At 44.6% G+C, this 22,529-nt stretch overlaps 1 protein-coding gene across 1 annotated transcript; it reads right to left on the reverse strand.

The window, feature by feature from the left end:
* Positions 1–5,563: 5,563 nt before the first annotated feature.
* Positions 5,564–22,238, reverse strand: LOC125304003 (dual specificity testis-specific protein kinase 2-like). Its single transcript, XM_048258051.1, has 11 exons — positions 22,055–22,238; positions 20,816–21,436; positions 14,674–14,795; positions 14,178–14,226; positions 13,894–14,040; positions 12,655–12,737; positions 11,678–11,768; positions 10,377–10,460; positions 10,098–10,184; positions 9,894–9,990; positions 5,564–9,804 (listed from the first exon to the last, which is right to left on the reverse strand). The coding sequence occupies exons 2-11, from the start codon at positions 21,032–21,034 to the stop codon at positions 8,546–8,548; spliced, it is 2,238 nt and encodes a 745-aa protein (XP_048114008.1). The 5' UTR covers positions 21,035–21,436; positions 22,055–22,238; the 3' UTR covers positions 5,564–8,545.
* Positions 22,239–22,529: the final 291 nt, after the last annotated feature.

Genomic DNA, 22,529 nt, shown 5'->3' on the forward strand with positions numbered 1-22,529 from the left:
CCAGTAGCCAGTTGCAGAGGTAGGTACTGAGTCCCAGTTTGTCAAGTTTGCAGATGAGTTGTTGTGGTATTATGGTGTTGAATGCAGAACTGAAGTCTATAAACAGCAATCTCACATGAGTCTCTTTTTCCAGGTGGGTGAGGGGTGGGTGGAGGGCAGAGCAGATTGCATCCTCTGTAGACCGCTTGGCTCGGTATGCAAACTGGAAGGGGTCCAGGGTGGGGGGGAGAATGGCTTTGATATGTGACATGACAAGCCGCTCAAAGCACTTCATGATGATGGGTGTCAGTGCCACAGGGCGGTAGTCATTGAAGCAGGATGGAGCAGTTTTCTTCGGCACAGGTATGATGGTGGCAGCTTTGAAACATGATGGGACGATGGCTTGCTTCAGGGAAGTGTTAAAGATGTCTGTGAAGACATCCTTAAGCTCCCCTGCGCAGTCCTTCAGCGCCGCGACCTGGGATGTTGTCTGGACCTGTTGCCTTCGGGTGTTGATAGCAGCAAGTGTCCTCTTCACGCTGTCGGCAGAGAGGCACAGGGGCTGCTCATGTAGAGGGGATGGGTCTTCTGTGGGCAGGTGCTGTTTTGTGCTTCAAAGCGAGCAAAGAAGCGGTTCAGGTTGTTGAGCAGAGGGATGTTGCGCTCACAGCTCTGTGGCGGCGGGCTTGTAGTCCGTGAGGGCCTGAATGCCCTGCCATAGGCTTTGTCGTTCCTGCTGTCTTTGAAGTGGGTGGTTATCTTGTGAGTGTATTCCTTTTTGCTTCCTTGATGCCACGGGACAGGTTGGCTCTCGCTGTTTTCATGCCAGCTTCATCCCCAGCTCTGTAGGCTTTGTCTCTGGCCCTCAGCAGCCTGAGGACATCCCCTGTCAGCCATGGCTTCCAGTTAGCCCGTGATGATGTCTTTTGTGTGGGTCACATCATCGATGCACTTGGTGATGTAAGAGGTTACAGTGTCTGTATACTCCTCTATGTCTGTCCGGTTGTTGTAAGTGGCTGCCTGCTTAAACATTTCCCAGTCTGTTGTGTCAAAGCAGTCTTGAAGAGCATCGGAGGCTCCCTCAGGCCACACTTTTACCTGCTTACGAACCCGGTTTGTTCGCTTTACCCTTTGTCTGTATCGCGGGCATTAGCATAACAGTGATATGGTCTGAAAGTCCAATGTGGGGGAGGGGGTGGCTTTGTATGCTCCTTTGTGTGTAGTGTAGACCAGGTCCAGGATGTCATCTCCCTCTTGTTGGAAAATCAACATGCTGGTGTAGCTTTGGAAGTACAGTTTTGAGATCAGCATGGTTAAAATCTCCAGTGAAGATGGTGAAACCGTCTGGGTGTGCCGTCTGTTGTTCACTGACAGCCTGGTACAGTTCACTAAGAGCAGCGTTCTTATCGCTGTTGTTGTTGGTAGGCGGGATGTATACTGCGACTAGCAGAATCGCAGTAATTTCCCTTGGCAGGTAAAAGGGCGGCACTTTATGATCATAAACTCTGCCAGTGGTGAGCAGTGTTTGCATACTACTACAGTGTCCCGCACCATTAGTCCGCGGATGTAAACACAGATTCCTCCTCCTCGTGATTTACCTCCCTTTACAATGGCCCTGTCTGCTCGATAGCATGCTAGCTGCTCCAGTTGTACAGCAGAGTCCGGAATGTTGTCATTTAACCAAGTCTCAGTGAAGACGAGCACACAGCAGTTACTTACTGTCCGGTTCGTTGATCTCAGCAGTCGTATGTGATCCATTTTGTTGTCCAGTGATCGTACATTTGCCAGGAGAATGGATGGTATGGCTGGGCGAAGTTGGGCTGGCAGCTAGCCTGGCCCGGGCGCCTCAGCTTGCCCTCTTCTGCTTCCTCGCACACCGCTTCCGGCGCTTTCTTTCGGGGGAGGAGTAGCAGGCGAGTCCGGTATTGTTGCAGGCGGAGTAGTCCGAGTTCCTTTAAGCGTCTCTGTTGCAAAGTCCAGAACGCTGCAAAACTTGCTTTTGCAGATGTCAATTAAAACTGCCTGCTGTACTTGTAGTAATGACGTAGTAAGGCGAGGCGGACCGCGTAAAACTTTCGGACAAACACTTTTTTAAGAACAAAACACCATACGGTTGGGACAGAGAGAGGTCGCTGCGTGTGTACGCGCCGCCATCTTGGATCCATACAAGATGGGCTTGGGGGGTCACTGTGCAGTAATAGCATCTGCTCGGAACCTACAACAATGGACTCTCATCCTGCCTCAACACCATCACCCCCCCTTTAAATCCAAACCCATTTCCTTCAAACACTCCACCCCCTGGTACACTAACCAGCTCCGCCTCCTCAAAGCCAGATGCCGACAACTGGAATGACTCGCCAATAAAACCTCCAAACTCCACAGACAGCAATACAAAGATGCTCTCAACTCTGCCTGCTTCTGCCACTATTTCTCAATCATCAAATCTGATTCCAACAACCCCAAGACCCTCTTCTCCACCATCAACAAACCCCTAAAACCCATTGACACAATCTCCAACTCCTTTGCCACCTCCAAGTGTGATTCCTTCCTCTCCTTCAAAACCACGACTGACAACATCCATAATCAACTGGCCCACTCCTCCCCCTCTTTTACCCTTGGACCTCCACCCCCCTGCCCTCCTCCTGCAACCCAGTCACTCTCTTCATTTACTCCAATCACTGAAGCTGATGTATCCTCCATAATATCCAGCATGAAGCCCTCAACCTCTGCCCTTGACCCCATCCCCACATTTCTTGTCACAGCCTACCTCTCTTCACCAACATGATCAACTCCTCTCTGGTCTCTGGCATTGCCCCCCCACACCCCCTCAAGCTTTCTTTAATCACCCCCCATACTGAAAAATCCCTGTCTTGACCCAGACATCCCCAAGAACTACCAGCCCATCTCAACCCTCCCTTTTCTGTCCAAAACCCTGGAATGAGCTGTGGCTACCCAACTTCAAACCCACCAAAACTCCAATAACATCTTTGACCCATAACAATTCAGCTTCCGCTCCAAACACAGCACCGAAACTGCACTCCTTAAAATCACTACCCTCACCATCCTCATTCTCCTAGATCTCAGGATGCAAGAAAACTTTCTCCAACTCAATTGCAAGAAATCAGAAATCCTCATCTACAAAATTCTCAACCATCTTGCCCTTCCATACCTCTCCAACCTACTCATCTGCCCCAGGTCCGTTGATGCAAACACACTCAAGACCACCAGGACCAAGCTCCGGACCTACTGTAGGGCGAGAGGGCCTTCTCAGCTGCTGCATTCTTTCTCTGGAATGCCCTCCCCAACCACATCAAACAATCAAACACCCTACCCGCCTTCAAACAGGCCCTCAAAACCCACCTCTTCAAACTTGCTTTGCTGTTAATTGACTTCCCCAGGTGTTCCCTTCTCGTTGTCTACCTCTCAAGTTTTGTCTTCTGTTTGTCCATGTACCTGTGCGTTTTCTGTTCCATAACCATGTCCATCATCCCTGTGTTATACGGCTTCCACACACAGTTGCGTTCCATCAAAGCATGCCAGTGGGTGTTCCTGATGGTAGCTATGCAAATGACTTAAGGTATAACCGTAATTTGATTGGCTGGTGCCGTCTGTTGTTCGCTTGTTTGTAATTTGATTGGCTAGTGCCGTCCGTCAGTGCAGCAAAAGTTGAACTTCTCAGCGAACAGCAGAGCAATCTTGGCCTTAACGGACCAACAATTCAGTTCGGCAACGGGTGACGTAAGCCCATGTAAAGTGAACGGGATGCGTCTCCAGCACTGCAACGCATGTAACTGTGTGTGGGAGCCGTTATTTGTATTTATGTATCTGGGACATTCCAGGATTAGGGGACATTTTAGGCAGATACACTTCTTTAAAAATATGTTCTATTTAACATTTTCTTTTGAATATTTAAGAAATATAGGTAATAAACTACTAAATTATTTGGCATCAAAAGTACTAGGTACTAGTTTCCCCTCGTATGTTTCATTTGCTGTGTATATAAATGTACGCAACCCTGTTACCAATACAAAAGAGTCTGAAAAAGTATGTAAATTATGTTAAATTATATAAATAAATTAATTTTTATGTCAACCCTGTTAACTATGATAATAATCCTATTGACTAATTACAGTAACAGGGTTGCAAATAACAGGGCTGCAAATCAATGCTAGTATAGCATTCTCCTCTAGCTAGGTGTGAAATTTAGCTATTATACCAAAGAAATAACAGGTGTTGCCTGGTTATGTTTTACCCACTCTATTATCCCAGAAAAGTTTACAAAAATTCAAAAGGGCACTCACCTTTGGTCTACACTTGGTTTTTGAAAATGGTTTAATGTAATTTCCTGTGACCAATATGACTCTGTCTGCCAGGCAAAAATGGTTTGGGTAACAGGGCTATGTGCATATTCGGGGACACAACTTTGACATACAGTGATGGCCAAAAGTATTGGCACCCATGCTAAAGTTGACTGAAAAGAGGAATATAAAATCATCTTTTGGAAATTGATCTTAATGCCTTAAGTGAAAAATGAGGAAATATCTAACCTTTAAGGACACCACCATTTTCTTAGTGAATGAATAATGTATATATATATATATATATTGCAGGGAAAATAAGGTTCCAAAAATAATTCAGTGGAAATGCATGGATTCCAGTTGCTGCTACTGGAAGAATGTATTGACCTAAAGTGTATTGAAACATGATACCGAGTGTGAACGTATGTCTCATAGCCCAAAAATAATTCAGTGGAAATGCATGGATTCCAGTTTCTTCCAGTAGCAGCAACTGGAATCTGATCCCTTATCATACCTGTTCATTCTTACTCGTTGCTTTCGACTTATAAGTGACTAAATTCAAGATGGCTGCAAAACGCTTAAACTTACATGAAGATACTGTCTGTATAAATAGTCTTGCAAGTAAACTACCAGTGCTTTTTCAAAGTTCTCAATGTCTCGTTTTAAATGTCAGGGCCCTCGAAGTCTACCAATGAAGTGTGGAGATACATTGAGCCCTAAATAAATGGGTGTAAAACAGTGATTTATTTGCATGGCTAGCCCAATGCGAAGCACCACTATTGAAAAAGCTGTTGGTAGCATCGCTAACTAAGCCAGATTTTTTGGAGTGCAGGGGACAAGCGAGATGGGCTATGAGACATCACGTTCACACTTTCGGTATCATGTTTCAATACACTTTAGGTCAAGATCACACCGGAATTCTCCTTTAATGTGTTTAGAATGCATAACGGTTCGGCAACTGAGCTTTTAAAGTTCATGATTATTTGTTTATTTTGTATCAATTTTTAAATGTACTGTGTGTGGTTGCCGTTTTATAAAAGCAATAAGCCCCTTGAGGCCGTTCTATATTGTGAATATAGCACAGCTAAGGGTTGTTTACCGGCACTCAGCTTCACTTCGCTCGCTTCGTGCCTAACAACACCCCTCAGCTGTGCTATATTCACGATGTAGAACGGCCTCTCGGGGCTTATTGCTTAAATATATTCTATTCAGTTCAGTTTCTCTTGTAAAAAAGATGACTGCAAACTGTTCTTAACCTGAACAAAAATCAAAATGAAATTAGGATATAGAAGATTCAGAAAAGTTTCATTTAATTTAGTCATTCAAAAAATGTCTTAAATAACATGAATAATCAACAACAATTAAAGCTGGTATTCCCCAATAATGATAACAAATATCAGTTGCAATAAGTGCCTTTTTATCAGAATGACAGAGAGAGAGAAGTCTTTGCATAAAAGCCTGATAACATGTCACATAAACTTGCACAGAAATGTCCAATCTGGGCCTTCACATCCCATCAACCTACATTTGTTTTTCTTTCGATTATTTACATGGCAAAAAAACTTTTTTGCAGTACCAGCACCACTATGATCTGTCAGTGTAGCACCTCCTCATCTTTGCGCTGACAACATTTTTAAATTCCCTCACTGGTTTAATCCCAAATGAGACTATGTTGATTTAAGTAACCAAATGTATCAAAATATATCAAAATACCACTTTTGGAAATGTGTACATTATTTCAAATATCAAATGAATATATGGCTAATTTGGCTGTGTGGTAGGTCACAGTCAAATTAGCAATTAGTAGTGATGAAATACCATGGAGTGCACTACTTCTCCAGGAAAGTGATTCTTCTGCAGAAGGCCGACCTTTAGGGACGCAACCGACTAAATATCTTTGAAAAATCAAGAAACATTGCCTACAGCAAAGGTTCTGGGCACTAGGCCTAATAGACCTCTGAAGACCGCCTAAACAAAAGGACCCAAAAGCTAACATCTTTGTCCATATAAGAAGATCCGGGTCCCGTCGTGACCATATAAGGAGATCCGGACCTCCTTATATGGGCAAAGATGGCAGCTTTGGGTCCTTTTTTGTACTGTAGGTGAACTTCAGAGGTCTATTGTTGTTGGTTCTGATGATTTACCGTATGGAGAGGAAGTAAAAGAGATCTCTGTGCCGATGTCAGAGAGCCAAGCTAGCCACATCAAAGGGGAACATCTACAACAGGCAAGGGGCTGGTGTCATGGACTGGCACCGTTTAAACCATTGTGATTGTATTTCATCGTCATCTATGGGTAAACACCCAAGCATGCACCGTCCACCTCTTTCCAGCTCGTGCCGAGCCATGTCTAAAAGCAGATGCACAGACTCACAGAACACATGGAGATTCTTTGGACAGAGTTACATACTTTTGTAGAAAAAGCATGCTGTTGCTGTTACCTTTACCAAGTGGGTAAACCATGAACACTTCATCTGGTTCTCTAAGCATGACAAATTACTACTAACTAGACTGAGGTCACAGATTCAAAGGCCAGCCTCACTCAGTATATATATTTATACTGTATAACTGATCAATGTGATTAGCAAATCTATTGAACAGAACCAAAAGGCTTGGTTTTTCCCACTTAGGCATAGAATGCGTTTACATGCAGTTATGTTTCCCGGTTATGATTGGGATTTTGAAGTATTTTTTTATTTACGCATGTGAACATCATATCCCGATTTCAGAACCCCGGATAAGCCCTTATTCCGGTTTTGAGTATCCCGGTTAGGATGGAGGCTAGGTGGAGTACTTCGAAAGAAACGGGGATACTGTTCCAGGTATACACCTTATCCTGGTTTCTCAGACAAATGCATGATTGCATTAGAAACCGGGATAAGGAGTGCTAATAGAACTTTATTGTTGATAACTGGAATACTAGTATTCATCATGGGATATTAATAATAGTTTCTCTGTGTTCATGTGACCACCATATCCTGAATATGATCAAAATTGGGATAAGCCTCATAACCGGGATACTGAAGTGCATGTAAACACAGTTAATGACTGAACTAATCCTGGCCACTCACTGCAGTCTAGCAGGAGCAGTTAGGGTATGGTCCTGGGTCTTCCCTTCATGAGGGAGGCCAATAAATAAAATAAGCACAGTTTGTCCCAAACAGGCTACGGTACAGAATAAGCATTTCCTTGATATTTCAGAGTGCAGCAGCTCTCAAAGTGTACAAAAGAACACCTCTGTAAAATATTATGCACAAACTCACTTTACATAGACTTATTGCACGTTTTTTTCCCCTTCCTAGATATACATAAATACAGAAAAAACAGAGAAGAGCTCAAAAACTTATTCACTTTGAAAAAGAATGTGCACGCACGCACACACGACCTTGGAGGTTGCAATCATTTTTGCACTATGTAAATTGAAGAGAGGCTAAAATTGCTTTTCATGCTATAGTACAGTTTCATCAGTATAACAAAAAAATAAAATACAAGCAAGCAAACACACACACACTCACGCACAGCTGTCAGTTTTGGATTAGAGATCTGGAGGTGTGAGGAGCAGTGCAAGCACCTGATCATATTCAATATGAATCTAAATCTCCAAATACAAAAGGAATTTTTCACAAATTTTAGACAATTTAAAGACTACGAAGAGTCACACCGTACAACTCTCCCACACAACCCCGGATTTCTTGGTTCCATTGGCCTTACTCAGAAGACCACCATTTGCCCAGTGTCCTGCACTTCTCATACACGCATGCATACATACATACATACATACGGCCCTGACCGTATTCCTCCAGACCCAAAGGGTGCCTAGGGCACATTCACTCCTGAACTGCACTTAGCTGTTGATCCACAACATATAGCTGGCACTAAGGTGTGGTCCCCTTCAGGCAGGGATCACATTTACCGGCAGCAACAGGCAGATTTCCTTTTGTTCCCTACGGTCGGCAGCGTTACGCTAGTGTCAAACAATTGGAATGCTGAACTTGGCTCAACTTTCATAGCGTAATGCAAGGCTCATCAATTGTCAGTTTAGGCAACAGAACATTGACTTGTTCGTGTAACCTCGGAATGAGATAAAAACTTATTTTGAATTATTACGGTTTGAGCCTTGTTTTACGCTTTACCGCTGCTGCTTTGTTATTTCCAATGTGATCCTTACTCAGCCTCCAATGCAAACAGTGCCAGCCTTAAGAAGCATGTCACAGGTGAGGGGTGCTGCTGGACGTTTCCCCCCCACGCCCCTTGGCATGCGCCCCCAGCTTAAGTCTGTGCCTCTGGGAGGGGCAGGCCCGGCTCACAGGGTGGGGTGGGTGGTGAGAAACCCTTGGCCCCACGACACAGAAGGCCCTTGGTTGCCGTGGCAGCAGCAGAGGCGGTTGCCGCCGCTGCAACGCCCACCTCACCACCGGCAAAGTTCCGGTAGGACCGCCGGCCACGGCCAACCTGGCGGGTTGGTGCAGCGCCACGCAGGCACACGGACGGGAAGGATGGGAGTCCCGCCAGACAGCACCCGGGACAGGAAATTACCTCGTCCTGCGGCTCACCGACGAAGCCGCACGGCTCGGGGAGGACAGAGGTGGTGGTGGTGGTGGTGGTGGTCGTGCGGTAGCCATTAGTGGCTCCCCAGCCGAGCAGGCGTCCAGTGGGCAACGAGATGTTGTTATTGTCCAGGCGGGGGAGGGGCGGCAGTGAGGGAGGCCCGTTGGAGACAGGCAGCACCAAACCATTGGGCTGCAGCGATGAAGCGGATGAGAAGGACGAGGAGGAGGATGAGAAGGACGCAGACGAAGATGAAGCTTTGACCAGAGGCCTGGGGCCTGGAGGAGAGGTGGCGGTCCCTGCTGCTGCTGCCAACATGCTCTCGGTGGTATCAGGGGAGCTGGTGCAGTCCATGGGCTCGGCCAGGCACAGCTCCTTCAGCTCGGCACCCTCCTCATCCTCCTCTTCCTCCTCCAGCCGCTCCAGAGACACCATTTCCAGTTCCAGGGCCACTCCAGAGTCCCCCATCTCGTTCATCGAGGCTGACGGCGACTCCGACTGACCTCTCCCCTCTTTGGTCACCCTGTCGTCCACCAGGTCCCTCTCCAGGCAGCTGTCCCCCTTGCGGTCCTCTCCGTTGTCGCCGCTGCGGGGCCCCAGGTCACGTGGCTGGGATAGGGCCATGGGGCGTCCGAGCTCCGGCGTGCAGGGCAGCGACTGGCAGCGGCGCGGCGGCCCACGAAGTGGACGGTGGCCCCGGTGACGGCTCGGCGAGGTGCTGGGCTCCAGCGGGGGCAGCGTGAAGGTCAGCGAAATGACAGACTTGCTGGGCGTGTCGTAGAGCTTGATGTGACCACCGTTCAGGTCCTGCCGCAGCGAGAAGGGGTTGATGCGGGCCGGCGTGCCCGCCTGAGAGGGCGTGGTGGCCGCCGACAGTGATGGCGGGAGCATGTCCGACTGGCTCCGCGACAGGCGCTGGTCACCCGGGCAACAGGGCGAGTTCCTCCGTCGGTATGGGCTATTGTCGAGGGCGATGGGTTCTGGAAGGGGGGGAAAAAAAACGTTTTTGATCGCATCGAATCACATCAGGCAGGTTTATTCATGAGCTTCCATGGACATTTGAACTCACCCAGCACCACAGGCGCGTCGTTGCTCTGCTCCTCTCTCTCCATGCGCTCCAGCTCAACGACGAGGTCCGAAAACGAAGGCCGACTCTCTGCACACATCTGTCAGATGGCAGCAGGGACCACAGAACAATCGTCACAAAGAAACACTTGATTTGAAAGGTTATTCCTATGGAGACAACACAGCTTAAAGTGGACATGCGACTTACATTACAGCAGCTGACGGCTAGGTTGAAGAGGGACTGTGGACAGTCCCCTATCATATGCTCAAAGGCCTCCACATCCAATCCAAAGTCCTACAGAGACAACAAATGACATACTTGCAACTCAGCTCACAGATCAACAGCTTGCATCACTGGGAGCCACAAATGTGCAGCACAGTATTGAGCACACGTACTGACGTTTCTATGGTAGAGCTGTCTGTGATTCAGCCACAGGAAACACAAACACTGACATGGCTTTAAACTATGAAAGTTCAATTGTCCTACCTCAGTTCTAGGAAGGATGTCTGGGTCCGCTTCAATCCGGGCTATGATCTCACACAAGATGATGCCGTATGCAAACACATCCACCTGAGGGCCAGACATACAGTACACAGGCTGGTAAGCAAATGCATTGGTAAACATTTTTGTTTTACTACCAACAAAATCACAGGTTACCGATACATGGCATTCTGCATGTCTGTAAACTGACCCCTTCCATCTGAAATAGGCAGCTTTTGGCCACACTATGCAAAAAATATGAAAGCACTGTCACTTCACACACAATTCTTTAAAAAATTAAGAAAAACTAAAAGAAAAAAAGAAAATGTATTAACATGCTTTCATCTTGCATTTATTAAACCTTAGATTTCATTTAGACTACCAATCCCTACGCCAACAGTCAAAGCTTGAGTTATAACACCAATACTATTGTTGGTCTGAACACACATGGCAGAGACACTGTAAAAGAGAGAGGGGAGAAAAGTGCAGTTTAGCAATCGCCCACCTACCCAGGGCAAGTAAGAGTCTTTGTCGGCCAAGTTGATAGGCCCAGGGCAAGTAAGAGTCTATGTAGGGCAAGTTGATGGGTATTTGTGGATACGGGTGTGCACTTCCAAAATATATTTTCAGAGGTGCCAGATAAATTGTTTGGATCTCAACAGATCTTCATCAGGCAAAAAAGACATGGAAGAGAAGGCCTGTGTCACATGACCATAAAGAGACGGCCTGTATCACATGACCATAAAGAGACTGATGAATAGGCCTATGGTCATGTGATATAGGCAGACACCTGCCTTAACCAGGCAGGGTGCATCCATGGGGTGGCAAACAGCACAAACTGCATGCAGGGCACTATGCCCAAGTCTCTAATTGAATTAAAAGCTGTACATTTTTACAGAAACAACATTATGCAAAATACATGGAATAGCAATACATATAGAAACAGTTAATTGTATAGGAACTTGCTATTAGCTCTGCCATATCCAAAGACTGGCTTTATTTACTGCTAATATAGGGGATAAATCACAAGAAAGGTTTAAGATCAAAATGCATGTTTAGACCCTTTGGAGACATGGTATCTAAATAAAAAGCTTCTCTTCTTAGGACAAGTTGATAGGCCCAGGGAAATTAAGAGTCCATGTTGGGCAAATTGATAGGCCAATCACTAGCCCATCAGACCTGAGCTCTTCCGCCAATCACAGTCTCAAATATTCAGGGCCAGTTGAAATGCAGAGGGGGCTGGTAAAAAAATCTGATGTACTGGTGGCCATGGGGGTAAAAATACTATGTTCGAGACTGTCTCTTACCTTCTCATCATAGACCTCTCCTCTCAGCACTTCTGGAGCCATCCAGTAGGGGGAGCCCACTACTGCCAGACGCTGCTTCTCCCCGCCATCACTGTAGGAAGAAAAAGCTTCCAGCACTGCAGTTCACGGTTGGCAACATATTTAGTGGCTGAACGCAAGAGCGCTAATTTGCTCTGGGTTCCCTGGTGAATTAGGTAATGGAGTTTCAAAGCACGTTTTTACCCCACCCAAACATGCAGTCCATGTTTAATGCAAGATACAGTGTTAGATTAGAGCTCAACAATATACATTTTATAATTGGTCATAATTTAACCATGAACAAGCAGTAGAGATATAAGGTTTTCAAACTAAACATCTGTCAAAGATACAAACCATCCTCATCTGAGGCATCCCAACCAGTGGAGAAGGTGTCATATTTAAATAGACTAATAGACAATACAGTAAATAGTCTAAATAGTCTTAATATGTAAATACATTTAGATATAATATATATACTCATTTAAGCAATAAGTCCCAAGTGGCCGTAGGTTACACTGATTTCAGAACAGCTAATGGGTGTTGTTAGGCATGATGCGCCAACGGTTACTACATATATCTGGCAAGATTTCATAAAATAAAGCCACATCAACATGAACTGTAGCGATTTATTCATAGATAATCATTCTTCCACCAAGAAATATATTTTGTCTATCAGAATGGTTGCCAAGCAACTTCGAGACACAGCTACTCTTTTGTATCGAGTTGTGGTAGTGCAGTAATACAGAACAAAATGCAGTCAAGGTGTAAGTTGCTGGCATATCAAGGACCGGAACTATCCATTTTAGAATGTTGCATAACAGGTCTCTTGTCATACAATTGATTGTTCTCTTTTTGTAAGTCGCTTTGGATAAAAGTGTCAACTGACTACAACTGACTACATACATTGGAACCACCCCGCCTTTGCACGGGGGTGTGGCATGCCGCTGGCATTGCCTTACCTGTAATCAGGGATTTTCTCTGCCAGTCCGAAGTCACCAACCACAGCAGTGAAGAGCCCGTTTTCACAGCGCACCAGACAGTTCTGTCAGATGACAAGATTAAGAGAGAATAAATACCTCTGCAGGTAAGTCTCTGCCTAACCAGGGAGAAAGGACTTTCACTTTACACAAGAAAAAAAAAAAAAAAAAAAAAAATTCAATTCAATGAACATGCTTTCATCTTGCTAGATTTCATTGAGAAGGCACCTAACCCCTCACTGCTCCCCGAGCGCCGCTGTTGTTGCAGGCAGCTCACTGCGCCGGGATTAGTGTGTGCGCTTCACCTCACTGTGTGTTCACTGTGTGCAGTGTGTTTCACTAATTCACGGATTGGGATAAATGCAGAGACCAAATTTCCCTCATGGGATCAAAAGAGTATACTTATACTTTACCAACATAAAAACAAAGAGTCAACCCCCCTGTTAAATTTGACTTGGGTGAGGAGCGTCTGGCACAATGAATAATAAATAACGATTAAATATGCAACATAGTGGGAAGTATGTGAAGATTTTTTCAGCGTTTGTCTTTAAAGTGAATGCATGCGTCCTACACTCCATGTGAGCCGAAGGTCCACCAGGTGACCAAAAATAGGCTCTCGCGCTTCAACTCGAATCCAGCAACTTCACTAAATTCTGGCAAAGACTTTATGGGGCACAGACTTTATGGGGAACATTTTTGATGCAAAAATAAATAAGAAACTCCCCCATCACACATGGCCTGCAATATCACATCAAGCAGATTCATTTTTAGTTGAAGCCTTTACAAATGTATGTAAGTTCCCTCGTAAAAATCTATGACCACTTTCATTTCAGATGAATATTAGTGCCAGCGTATGGAAAAACGAATGCCTCTAACAAAACCATCCCTGTTACTCCCAGCAGGTTTAAACGTCAGATGACCTCAAAACTGAGGAGAAACAAGGTTTCTGGTTTCTGTGTTAATTCAAAGAGACATACTGCGCAGCGGTTTGTGTCTGCCAGAGAATGCCTCCATGAATGTTAATGTTACTTGCAGCAGAGTGAGGTGTGTGGTAGAGTGAGGTGTGTGGTAGAGTGAGGTGTGTGGCAGAGTGAGGTGTGTGGCAGAGTGAGGTGTGTGGCAGAGTGAGGTGTGTGGCAGAGTGAGGTGTGTAGAGTGAGATGCGTGGTAGAGTGAGATGTGTGGCAGAGTGAGAGGGCACAGGAGGTCCGGCCCATGTACCTTGGAGGTGAGGTCCCGGTGGAAGATGCCTTTACTGTGGAGGTACTGCAAACCCCGGGCGATGTCTAGAGACAGGCCTATCCTCACCGCCCACGACAGGTACATGTCACCGTCCAGCAGCTGCTCCAGATTCCCCCCGTTGATGTACTGTAACCATAACAACCACAGTGATCATGACCACACGTGAGGTCACCCAGGCCTCCCATTTCCCAAGAGCGGTTTCTATGGAGACAGTCACCTCATGTCAGTAAAGGATGTAGAGGAAGATAAAAAGTGAAAGATACCTCTGTCAAGGCGTGCAGCTGTCCTTCATGAACACAGACACCTAAAAACCTGGTGAGACATGAGACAGACGGAGCGATCAGCATGTTTCTAAACACATCTGAATGGCATAGATTAGGACTACTACTGACACATCGCAGATTCCATTTCCTGATCACAATGCAATTTAATCAAGGTCAGCAAAACAGAGCCTGATGCATGGGGAGTGTAAAACATGCCCAGGGCACTGCTTATTGATTCTCCAGGATCTATTAGAACGAGTGACCGACAGAAAGAGAGGCAGACAATGAGAGAGAGAGGGAGAGAGAGAGAGGAAGAGAGAAGAGAGACAGACAGAGTCAGAAAACAAGAAAGAGAGACAGACAGAGTCAGAAAACAAGAACGAGAGACAGACAGAGTCAGAAAACAAGAAAGAGAGACAGACAGAGTCAGAAAACAAGAGAGAGAGAGAGACAGACAGAGTCAGAAAACAAGAGAGAGACTACCAGCCATACTAACCCAAGGATGTTGGGGTGGCAGAGGCGGTTCATGAGCTGCACCTCCCGCAACATGTTGGCCTTGTTACTGGCCTGTGTATTCATCTTCAGAGCCATCACCTGCCCAGTGATCCGGTGCTGCACCTGAGACACACACACACAGGGTAGAGATGTTATAAACAGGTATGGGTAAAATGACTTCAAATTTACCAGGATTTTACCAAACCCATGTGGAGAGTATTATGGAGTGTATTACATCCATAACCTGATAGACTTTATAATCCGGCCATAATCTCTGGGATAAAAAGATATAAATATTCGGGTCATTGCAGAAATTAAGCAAGCGAGTGAGTGAATGGGTGAACTACATGCAGAACATCCTCAGATCCTATTGCATTTATCCAAGGCTGACTAGAGGATGAGAGAGAGAATGTGCGTCATACAGAGAGATGGAGAATGATGGGGACAGAGGAGGGGAAATCCCACTTTAGTTTACCATCAGATACATCAGGTCACTGTAGCGGCATGATGTTGAGCATCCTGCTGTCTATAAGCACATGCACATGGTTTTGACTAATTAAGGAATATCGAATACCAAGGTGCTCCATTATATGAAACTATTGTTCAGGGATGGCACAATAACAAGTAGAGTGGGGCGACACACGTATTTAGGAATGCATGCATACCCGACAAGGAAACATTTGGTTCAGTTTAAAAATAAGGCAATCTGTTTGTACTACTACTAGTCAATACTACTACCAGGGTTTTCAAGAGCTTCTTGAAGATAGAGAGGGACGACCCTGTTCTGCTAGCACTTGCCAGGTTGTTCCACCAACAGAGAGACTACAAATAAAAAATATTCTGTAAGGGCGGCGGTGCCAGACGACACTCCTGGGAGGAACGTAGCAGCCGAGAAGTAACATACAGAGTTCCCACTCCAAGTCGGATGTAGAATTCCATGACTTTCCTGAAAAAATGTTCTCAGTATGACGACCATTAAATGTTTGTACTGTATGTATGCCCACTGATTCTATACAAGGCCCTGGATTTGGAACAAAGTGCAAAAAGAGTGGTTGTGAGGGTATTATTATTATTATTATTATTATTATTATTATTATTATGGGTTTGACTCCCGGCTGCTACTGTTGTGGCCTTGGGCAAGGCACTTTACCCGGAGTTGCTTTCAGGAGACTGGCGTATGGAAGTCACTTTGGATTGGAAGTGTCAGCCAAATAAATACATAAAAAAAACGAGATTTTGCATCTCAAGGGGTTTCCTCTTAATAAATTCAAATTCAAAATTGTTGTTACTTGTACCCATATTTTGGCATCAATCAGTATTTTGTCTGCAAATATAATACTTTGGTGTTGTTCATATGCTGTGGAGACCAATGTGTGATCATTTAGTGTACAAAGTGCCAATGTTGTACATTCATAGACAAATACAGTTTACACTGCTATATACCTCCCTTCCTTCACTACATTTCTTTCCAAACACAAAATCATTTAAAACCTGGACAGAACATCTTCTTGACCCAACTTATAATATGCTTGTAATATAATAAGAGTGTAATATAATAACAGTATCAGTATATCTTCAATGTATTTTAAGCCCCAAACGTGTAATGTCTCCACAAAGACAACTTGGAAAGACAACTTCACAGGAAAACTAAACAAGTCATGTGACTCACTGCGGCACTCTTCCTGAACTATCCACCTCTAGTGCTGGTAAGTGGTAAGCATTCATGAATTGGATTTGTGTGTGTGTGTGTGTGTGTGTGTGTGTGTGTGTGTGTGTGTGTGTGTGAGAGAGAGAGAGAGAGACTGAGCAAGTGTATGTCTGCACGCACACCCAGTCCGATGTGTTGGGTATTAATAGCTGCACCACACTAATTGGCTTTCTGGATTTTCCCATCATACCACATGACCTGCAGGAACACAGGACACCGTCCCTGTGACAACGCAGACAGACAAAATGACCCACGCCCACTCTCTACGCAATCTCTTCCTCGTGGTGGTTTGCTATACCCTTCCATGTCCCCTTTCATGGAAATAGCAGAGCAGAAAGGTGAACAAGGCAAAACATCAACTTTAGGTGAACCCAACAGCTTTGTGACATTGGCCTTCTCACAATGACACACAAATGTGGGAGGGGCCTCTAAGGTATGAGCTACACCGGGCGCGTAACTGAAGGGTCATTCCACGTCAATTCAACCAGGGCCCACGCACTTAGGTCTCAAAAAATTCTGAAAAAATTACCAGGTTTACCTATGTTACCCAGGAGACACACTGTACAATGCCTTTTATGTAAGATCAATACTTTCCAAGATACAGCCAGTTTTACAGGGGGAGGGGGGTGTTGATTTTGTTCGGCCTCTTTTTTTTGTCAAAGTTCACAAGCCCAAAGCACAAGAACTAAACCATGTAGGAGGCTCAACTTTTGCATGCTGGTACATCAATAGGAATAGTATGTAGCAAAATTGTCACGTTTGGTCTGGATGATCCTGCATGGTCATAGCTGTCCCTCAAAGTTGATCAAAATTTTATTGGAGTTTTTGGCTGGGCTCTTTTTAGGCCTTCAGAAGACATATTTGTACTCAACATAGGCTCTTGATTTATTTCCCTTACTGAGAGAAGTAGAAACACTCTCACAAAAAACAATGAACAGAAAAGAAATCCCTTCAGGGTCTGAACAGCAGACCTCACAAGTCTGAACAATTATTTTGGTTCTCATTTTCAGAGTGCCTTAACACCTTGTGGGAATATACGATAAGATTTTTTTTTTATATAGTTTCCTTCACTCTCCGGACGGAACACTTCAGTTACGCGCCTGGTGTAGCTCATACCTAACTAGCAACTAAACAACCTCAGCCGGAGACGAACAGTCAGTGTCCAGTCAGTGTTTCCCATCCGTTGACTAATCTGTGGCGGGGCGCCGCGGAAAAAAAAACGGCCGCCACAAATTAATCTTCCATCTTGTACTAATTAAATTAAAGATAAGATAAAACCCTTTCATTGAGCTGCGCTTTTTATGCACGTAGCCTTTCCTTGCCTCTCCCCGCCGCGCTCTTTCTCTCGTAACGAGCCCGCTGCCCCTCCTCTGCATGTGCAGTTAACAAAACATTAACGATTGTTCAAGAATTGATGTTGCCACATAGAAGCATTGCATAGAAGATGACGGGCTAAATTGCTATTAAATCTGCTTAGCATCATGACAATGCTGCGCAAATTTGTTCAAAACTGCTGCATTAAAGTTAACTCTGCTAAGGTCTTATCACAACATAGGACATTGAGGAGTCTAAACTAAGTTAAGTTATGCAATCAAGCAGTATCTCAAAGCTAACTTTAGAATACTGTTTGGATGTCGAGTTTAACATGCTTACTTACAGCTGCTTGTCAATTTCGTTACTCATCATGCAGGACTAATTTTATTGACTCTGACATTAAATGTTTGCAAAATCCAGATGTAAACGGAAAAGTGTTTTCCAAGACTCAAAAGTGCTTTTCCCAAGGAGAAGTACGAACCTTTATTTTGACTAACTAGAAAACGTTATGAATTGCATCCACACATCAGTTAAAATTGCAAGGGTTCCCTCACGAACGTCTTAAAGTGACAGGCACTTAATTATACCTATACACTACCAAGACAATCTTTAACCCCCCCCCACCACCACCACAAATTCAATCAAATTCTGTGGGAAACACTGCCAGTCTATGGAAAACAAGACCCCTTAGACAATCACAGGACCATGGTGTTACATCATGCATTGCGTCAGTCTTCCAATAAAAAAAAAAAATAGTTTTGATTTTGAGATCCATGCATATTGCATCTCAGAAGGGCATTTGGGTTCATTTGGGGGCAGCTGTGGCCTACTGGTTAGCGCTTCGGACTTGAAACCGGAGGGTTGCCAGTTCGAACCCCGACCAGTAGGCACGGCTGAAGTGCCCTTGAGCAAGAGACCTAACCCCTCACTGCTCCCTGAGCACCGCTGTTGTTGCAGGCAGCTCACTGCGCCGGGATTAGTGTGTGCTTCACCTCACTGTGTGTTCACTGTGTGCTGTGTGTGTTTCACTAATTCACAGATTGGGATCAAAAGAGTATACAGTATATACTTATATCTGTTGTGCTGTTTTTTTTTTTTTTTTTTTGTAAGTATATTTGTTGGGCCTTTTGCCTTTATTTGTATAGGACAGTGAAGAGTGAGACAGGAAGTGGGAGAGAGAGATGGGGTGAGACCGGGACATGGCCTTGGATTCGAACCAGAGTCCCCGTAGGCACTTGGACCCGTATATATGGTATGAACGCTGTAGCCTGTTGTGCCACAGCGCCCCCCGGTTGTGCTGTTTTTAACTATATTGGACATGTCTCTGATACCGATTCTCTGCTCAGGGAGTTACTGATCAATGTAACTGATCTACATTGGTAAAGTCAGTTGACTGTTCAGAAAATTGCCTTTTTTCCACCTTTGGACAACACTGTACAGCCCTTTGGAATGATGGCTGCAGACTGCAATATTTGCGGTGGGTACAGTCAGACATTGCAGGTGTGGTGCAGGGGAGGCAGGACTTCAGAGGTCTAAATGACATGGAACTCCACGGAAGTCCTCAAGACTGGAATGTAATCAGCATCCAGAGAGGTGCGGAGGCCTCTCCAGCATTTCTGCATTTAGTTTTGAATTTAAGACTTAAGACTGTTATGCATTAAATTTAAATACCAATTTCATATTATTACATTTTAGACTTTTTTTTTAAGACCCTGCGGGAGCCCTGCCTCTTTTGACAAAACCGAGAAAACAGGTTGGGGAAGCAAGCAGCCATGCCTTAGTCAGCCCTTCGCCTGTTCTGCAGATAGATAACCTAGCTAACCTAACATGGATGAAAAATCAAAAGCAGAGTGGATGTACACAGAAATGGGTGTAGAAAATATTCCACTTGATTCATCTAGATTAGAAACAACAGCAGAAAATAAGATGACAAAATTTGAGATGGCTCTTTCGTGGGATTTTTTTTTTTTTTTTCATATAGTACAGTAAGCAGGAACACGTGTCTGAAGTTCTAGGAGTCTGGGATCCATGTGCATCTCATTCTTTTAACACATGTTACAGCTCATGCACTAGTAGATGTACCTGAGCATACGTGGTACACATACAAATACAAATACCCATGTCACTTTAAGGCTGTAGGCCTATAACAGAAAAAAAGACTAGGATTTATGAACGAAATTCACAATGCAGGTGATATTTGCCCCAAATAAATATGATTACAAAAGTATGGTCGAAATAAAAACATGAAAAGAATACAGTCCTGTTGATACCCTAGTCATTCATTGATGACCTAACAATCCCTTTTTATAATAACCAGCACCACTAGGCCAAGGCCAATGCTTCTGTGTTGTATGCTATTGCCAACCCACAATTAGCTACAAAACACAAACACACCATGTAGGGAAACGATTTGACGCACATTCACTAGTGCTGACAATTTCAAAAGAAGGATACTGAATTCTTACACAGTTGAATCATTTGAACGAAGGTGACTCACTGAACACCATATCTAAAACAAACACATCAGACAAACAGGCAGGGCACCTCTCCATGTTTGCCCAACAGTGACAAATGACAGCCTTCAACAGAGGATAATGAAGCCAGGAAGAAGTGTAATGTTTAAAGCTGCTTTAAAAAATGCATTTTGGTACAGGAGTGTCGACATCCATGATGGTGAAGGTATATCACAGATCATTTAAGATTAGGGAGAAAACATATTAATCTTTATTCTTTAGCCTACATGCCTGTTTCCTTCCCAACATGTATCTGTGTGTGAATGCATTTTGCTGCGGATCCAATTAGTCTTGACAGTATGTTCTATTATGAATATACTCTCTCTGTCACTCTTTTAACACCAACATCATCATGCACATAATCTCTCACACACACACACACAAATTACCTAAGTGACAGGATGTTGCACGTTGACCTTATAACAAGTGTTACACCAAGGACTCATGAGCAGAGTCGACAGAGATTTGTGTCATATTAGTCTGATCCAAGCATATTAAGATTCAGCTTTAAACTCTGTAGGTATGATTGTGCAGTCAGACATGCACACAGCACAGGCAAATTTGCACAACTGCATTCAACTCAAAGAATTCAGTGTAATTTACATTACCTTGAACACCTCCGAAAAGAACCCGGATCCAATCTTCTCACAAAAAAAGTCGTCAATTCTGGCCAAACTCGAGACCGCACTTCGGAGTGCACGGTAAGAGGAGGGTCGAATTCGGTTTGGTCCATGAATTCCATGCAGAGGGGGCTCCGAAGACTCGGAGTCCGTCTCGTCGTGATCCATGGCAGCGATTCCGAGACGATAGTTTAAGGGCCTGTCCATATACCCATACACCGCATGATCGAAGAGTGCAAACAACCCCTTGTGAGGATTAATCCGTTAATGAAACGCTGTTAGCTTGATGCTGTCAAAGTCTTCGTCTGTCTGATGAGCACTTTTCCACATCCACATCCATTCGACCGAGAGAACGGCTACCATACGTACATCGGTAACGTTACATAGTGTTGCATGTTCCAGCGGAGAAGTTGTTTCACCACCTGGCTGTCCCGTTATCCTCCGGGTAAATTATAATAAGAGAAGCTGCCGTCCATGGGATGAGTGGTGTGTAGCCGTAGCCGTCCTCATCCCCCACTCTTCCGCCTGATCTTACTGTGATTAACTAGGTGTCCTTGCCACCCCGGAATAAAGTAGCAAAGCCCTTGTGAGAGGGCACCTGGGCAAGTGCTGTTTAAAATAAGAAAAACAGGATAGCAATGAATATATGGTATCTTGGTGTATGCAGAAGAAGTCCTATACAGGAAACATACCACTCAAATTCACCAGTGCCAGGGCGTTCAATATGCTATGCTAGCTATGATGGCTAACAGCAAAGGTGCTAGCATAGTTTCACAGCATGAAAATTCACTCTGCAGTATTTAATTGTAATCAGTTCCAAAATGTTAAGACTGGCACATAACGGCAAAAACACAGCTGCTCTTACACATAACGTTACCCAAAAATGTCTGACAGACAAGGGAGCAAAATTCTGCTGACACCGGAGGAGTGTAAAATTCAGTAGGAAGGTTTGTTAGCAAGCTAGGATAGTTACGTTAACCTACGACCACAATCCTGATGTGTCGGGACAAACCATAAGACTATTATGGCTTGTTAACGTTATTTATTTTCCTTCCGGACCGCTATAGAATAAATTCACAGGCCAATTTGTAAATTCAGGACTGGGCTCTTGCAGAGATCATCATGCCAAGCGTAAGTGGCCAATATAGCTAACGTAGGCTACATTAACCGATTCTCGTATAAAATAATTACAAACCAATGCGAACTGGATGACTAGAAAACACTTACCAGTTCTTAGATGTATTGCCGAAGATATTAACGGCAACATACGTGTTCAAACGCCCTTCTTCTTGACGGGCAACGTCTCACGTTGTAATTAGAAGGCTTTTCTGTCATTAATCAATCACGCTTGGCAGCGTTGTTGTCCTCAGCATTTAGCGGTGCCGCCCGCCCGGTACCTATTTCTCTTTTATGGCAGCTCTGACAGAGACTTGCAGACGCTCTAAAGTCCATTATTTCATTGGAGGAGAATCGGGGCGGGTCTTGACAGAGAACAGAGAGGCTGGCTGGCTGCGCGTGCGCTATTGCGCTGACACACTTTTATCCTACCACGCTTCGGCTTCTTGGTACCCATACGAGGGGCGCATTGAATGAATTCCGATGAATAGCAGTGAATAAAAAATAAAACAAAAGAGACCGTAGGTACTAAAGTCTTAGGCAATTTAACTTACATTTTTCTTTAACAATGCAATAAAGACTATTT

The sequence above is a fragment of the Alosa alosa genome, chromosome 1 (genome assembly GCF_017589495.1).
Source record: "Alosa alosa isolate M-15738 ecotype Scorff River chromosome 1, AALO_Geno_1.1, whole genome shotgun sequence".
NCBI classification, from domain to species: domain Eukaryota; kingdom Metazoa; phylum Chordata; class Actinopteri; order Clupeiformes; family Clupeidae; genus Alosa; species Alosa alosa.

Coding starts and splice junctions, on each gene's coding strand:
- LOC125304003 (XM_048258051.1), bottom strand. CDS start 21,034: ATGGACAGGCCCTTAAACTATCGTCTCGGAATCGCTGCCATGGATCAC. Junction 12,738..13,893: donor ACCGGGACCTCACCTCCAAG/GTACATGGGCCG, acceptor GTCATCTGACAG/AACTGTCTGGTGCGCTGTGA. Junction 10,461..11,677: donor GAGAGGTCTATGATGAGAAG/GTAAGAGACAGT, acceptor TCTGGCCCTCAG/GTGGATGTGTTTGCATACGG.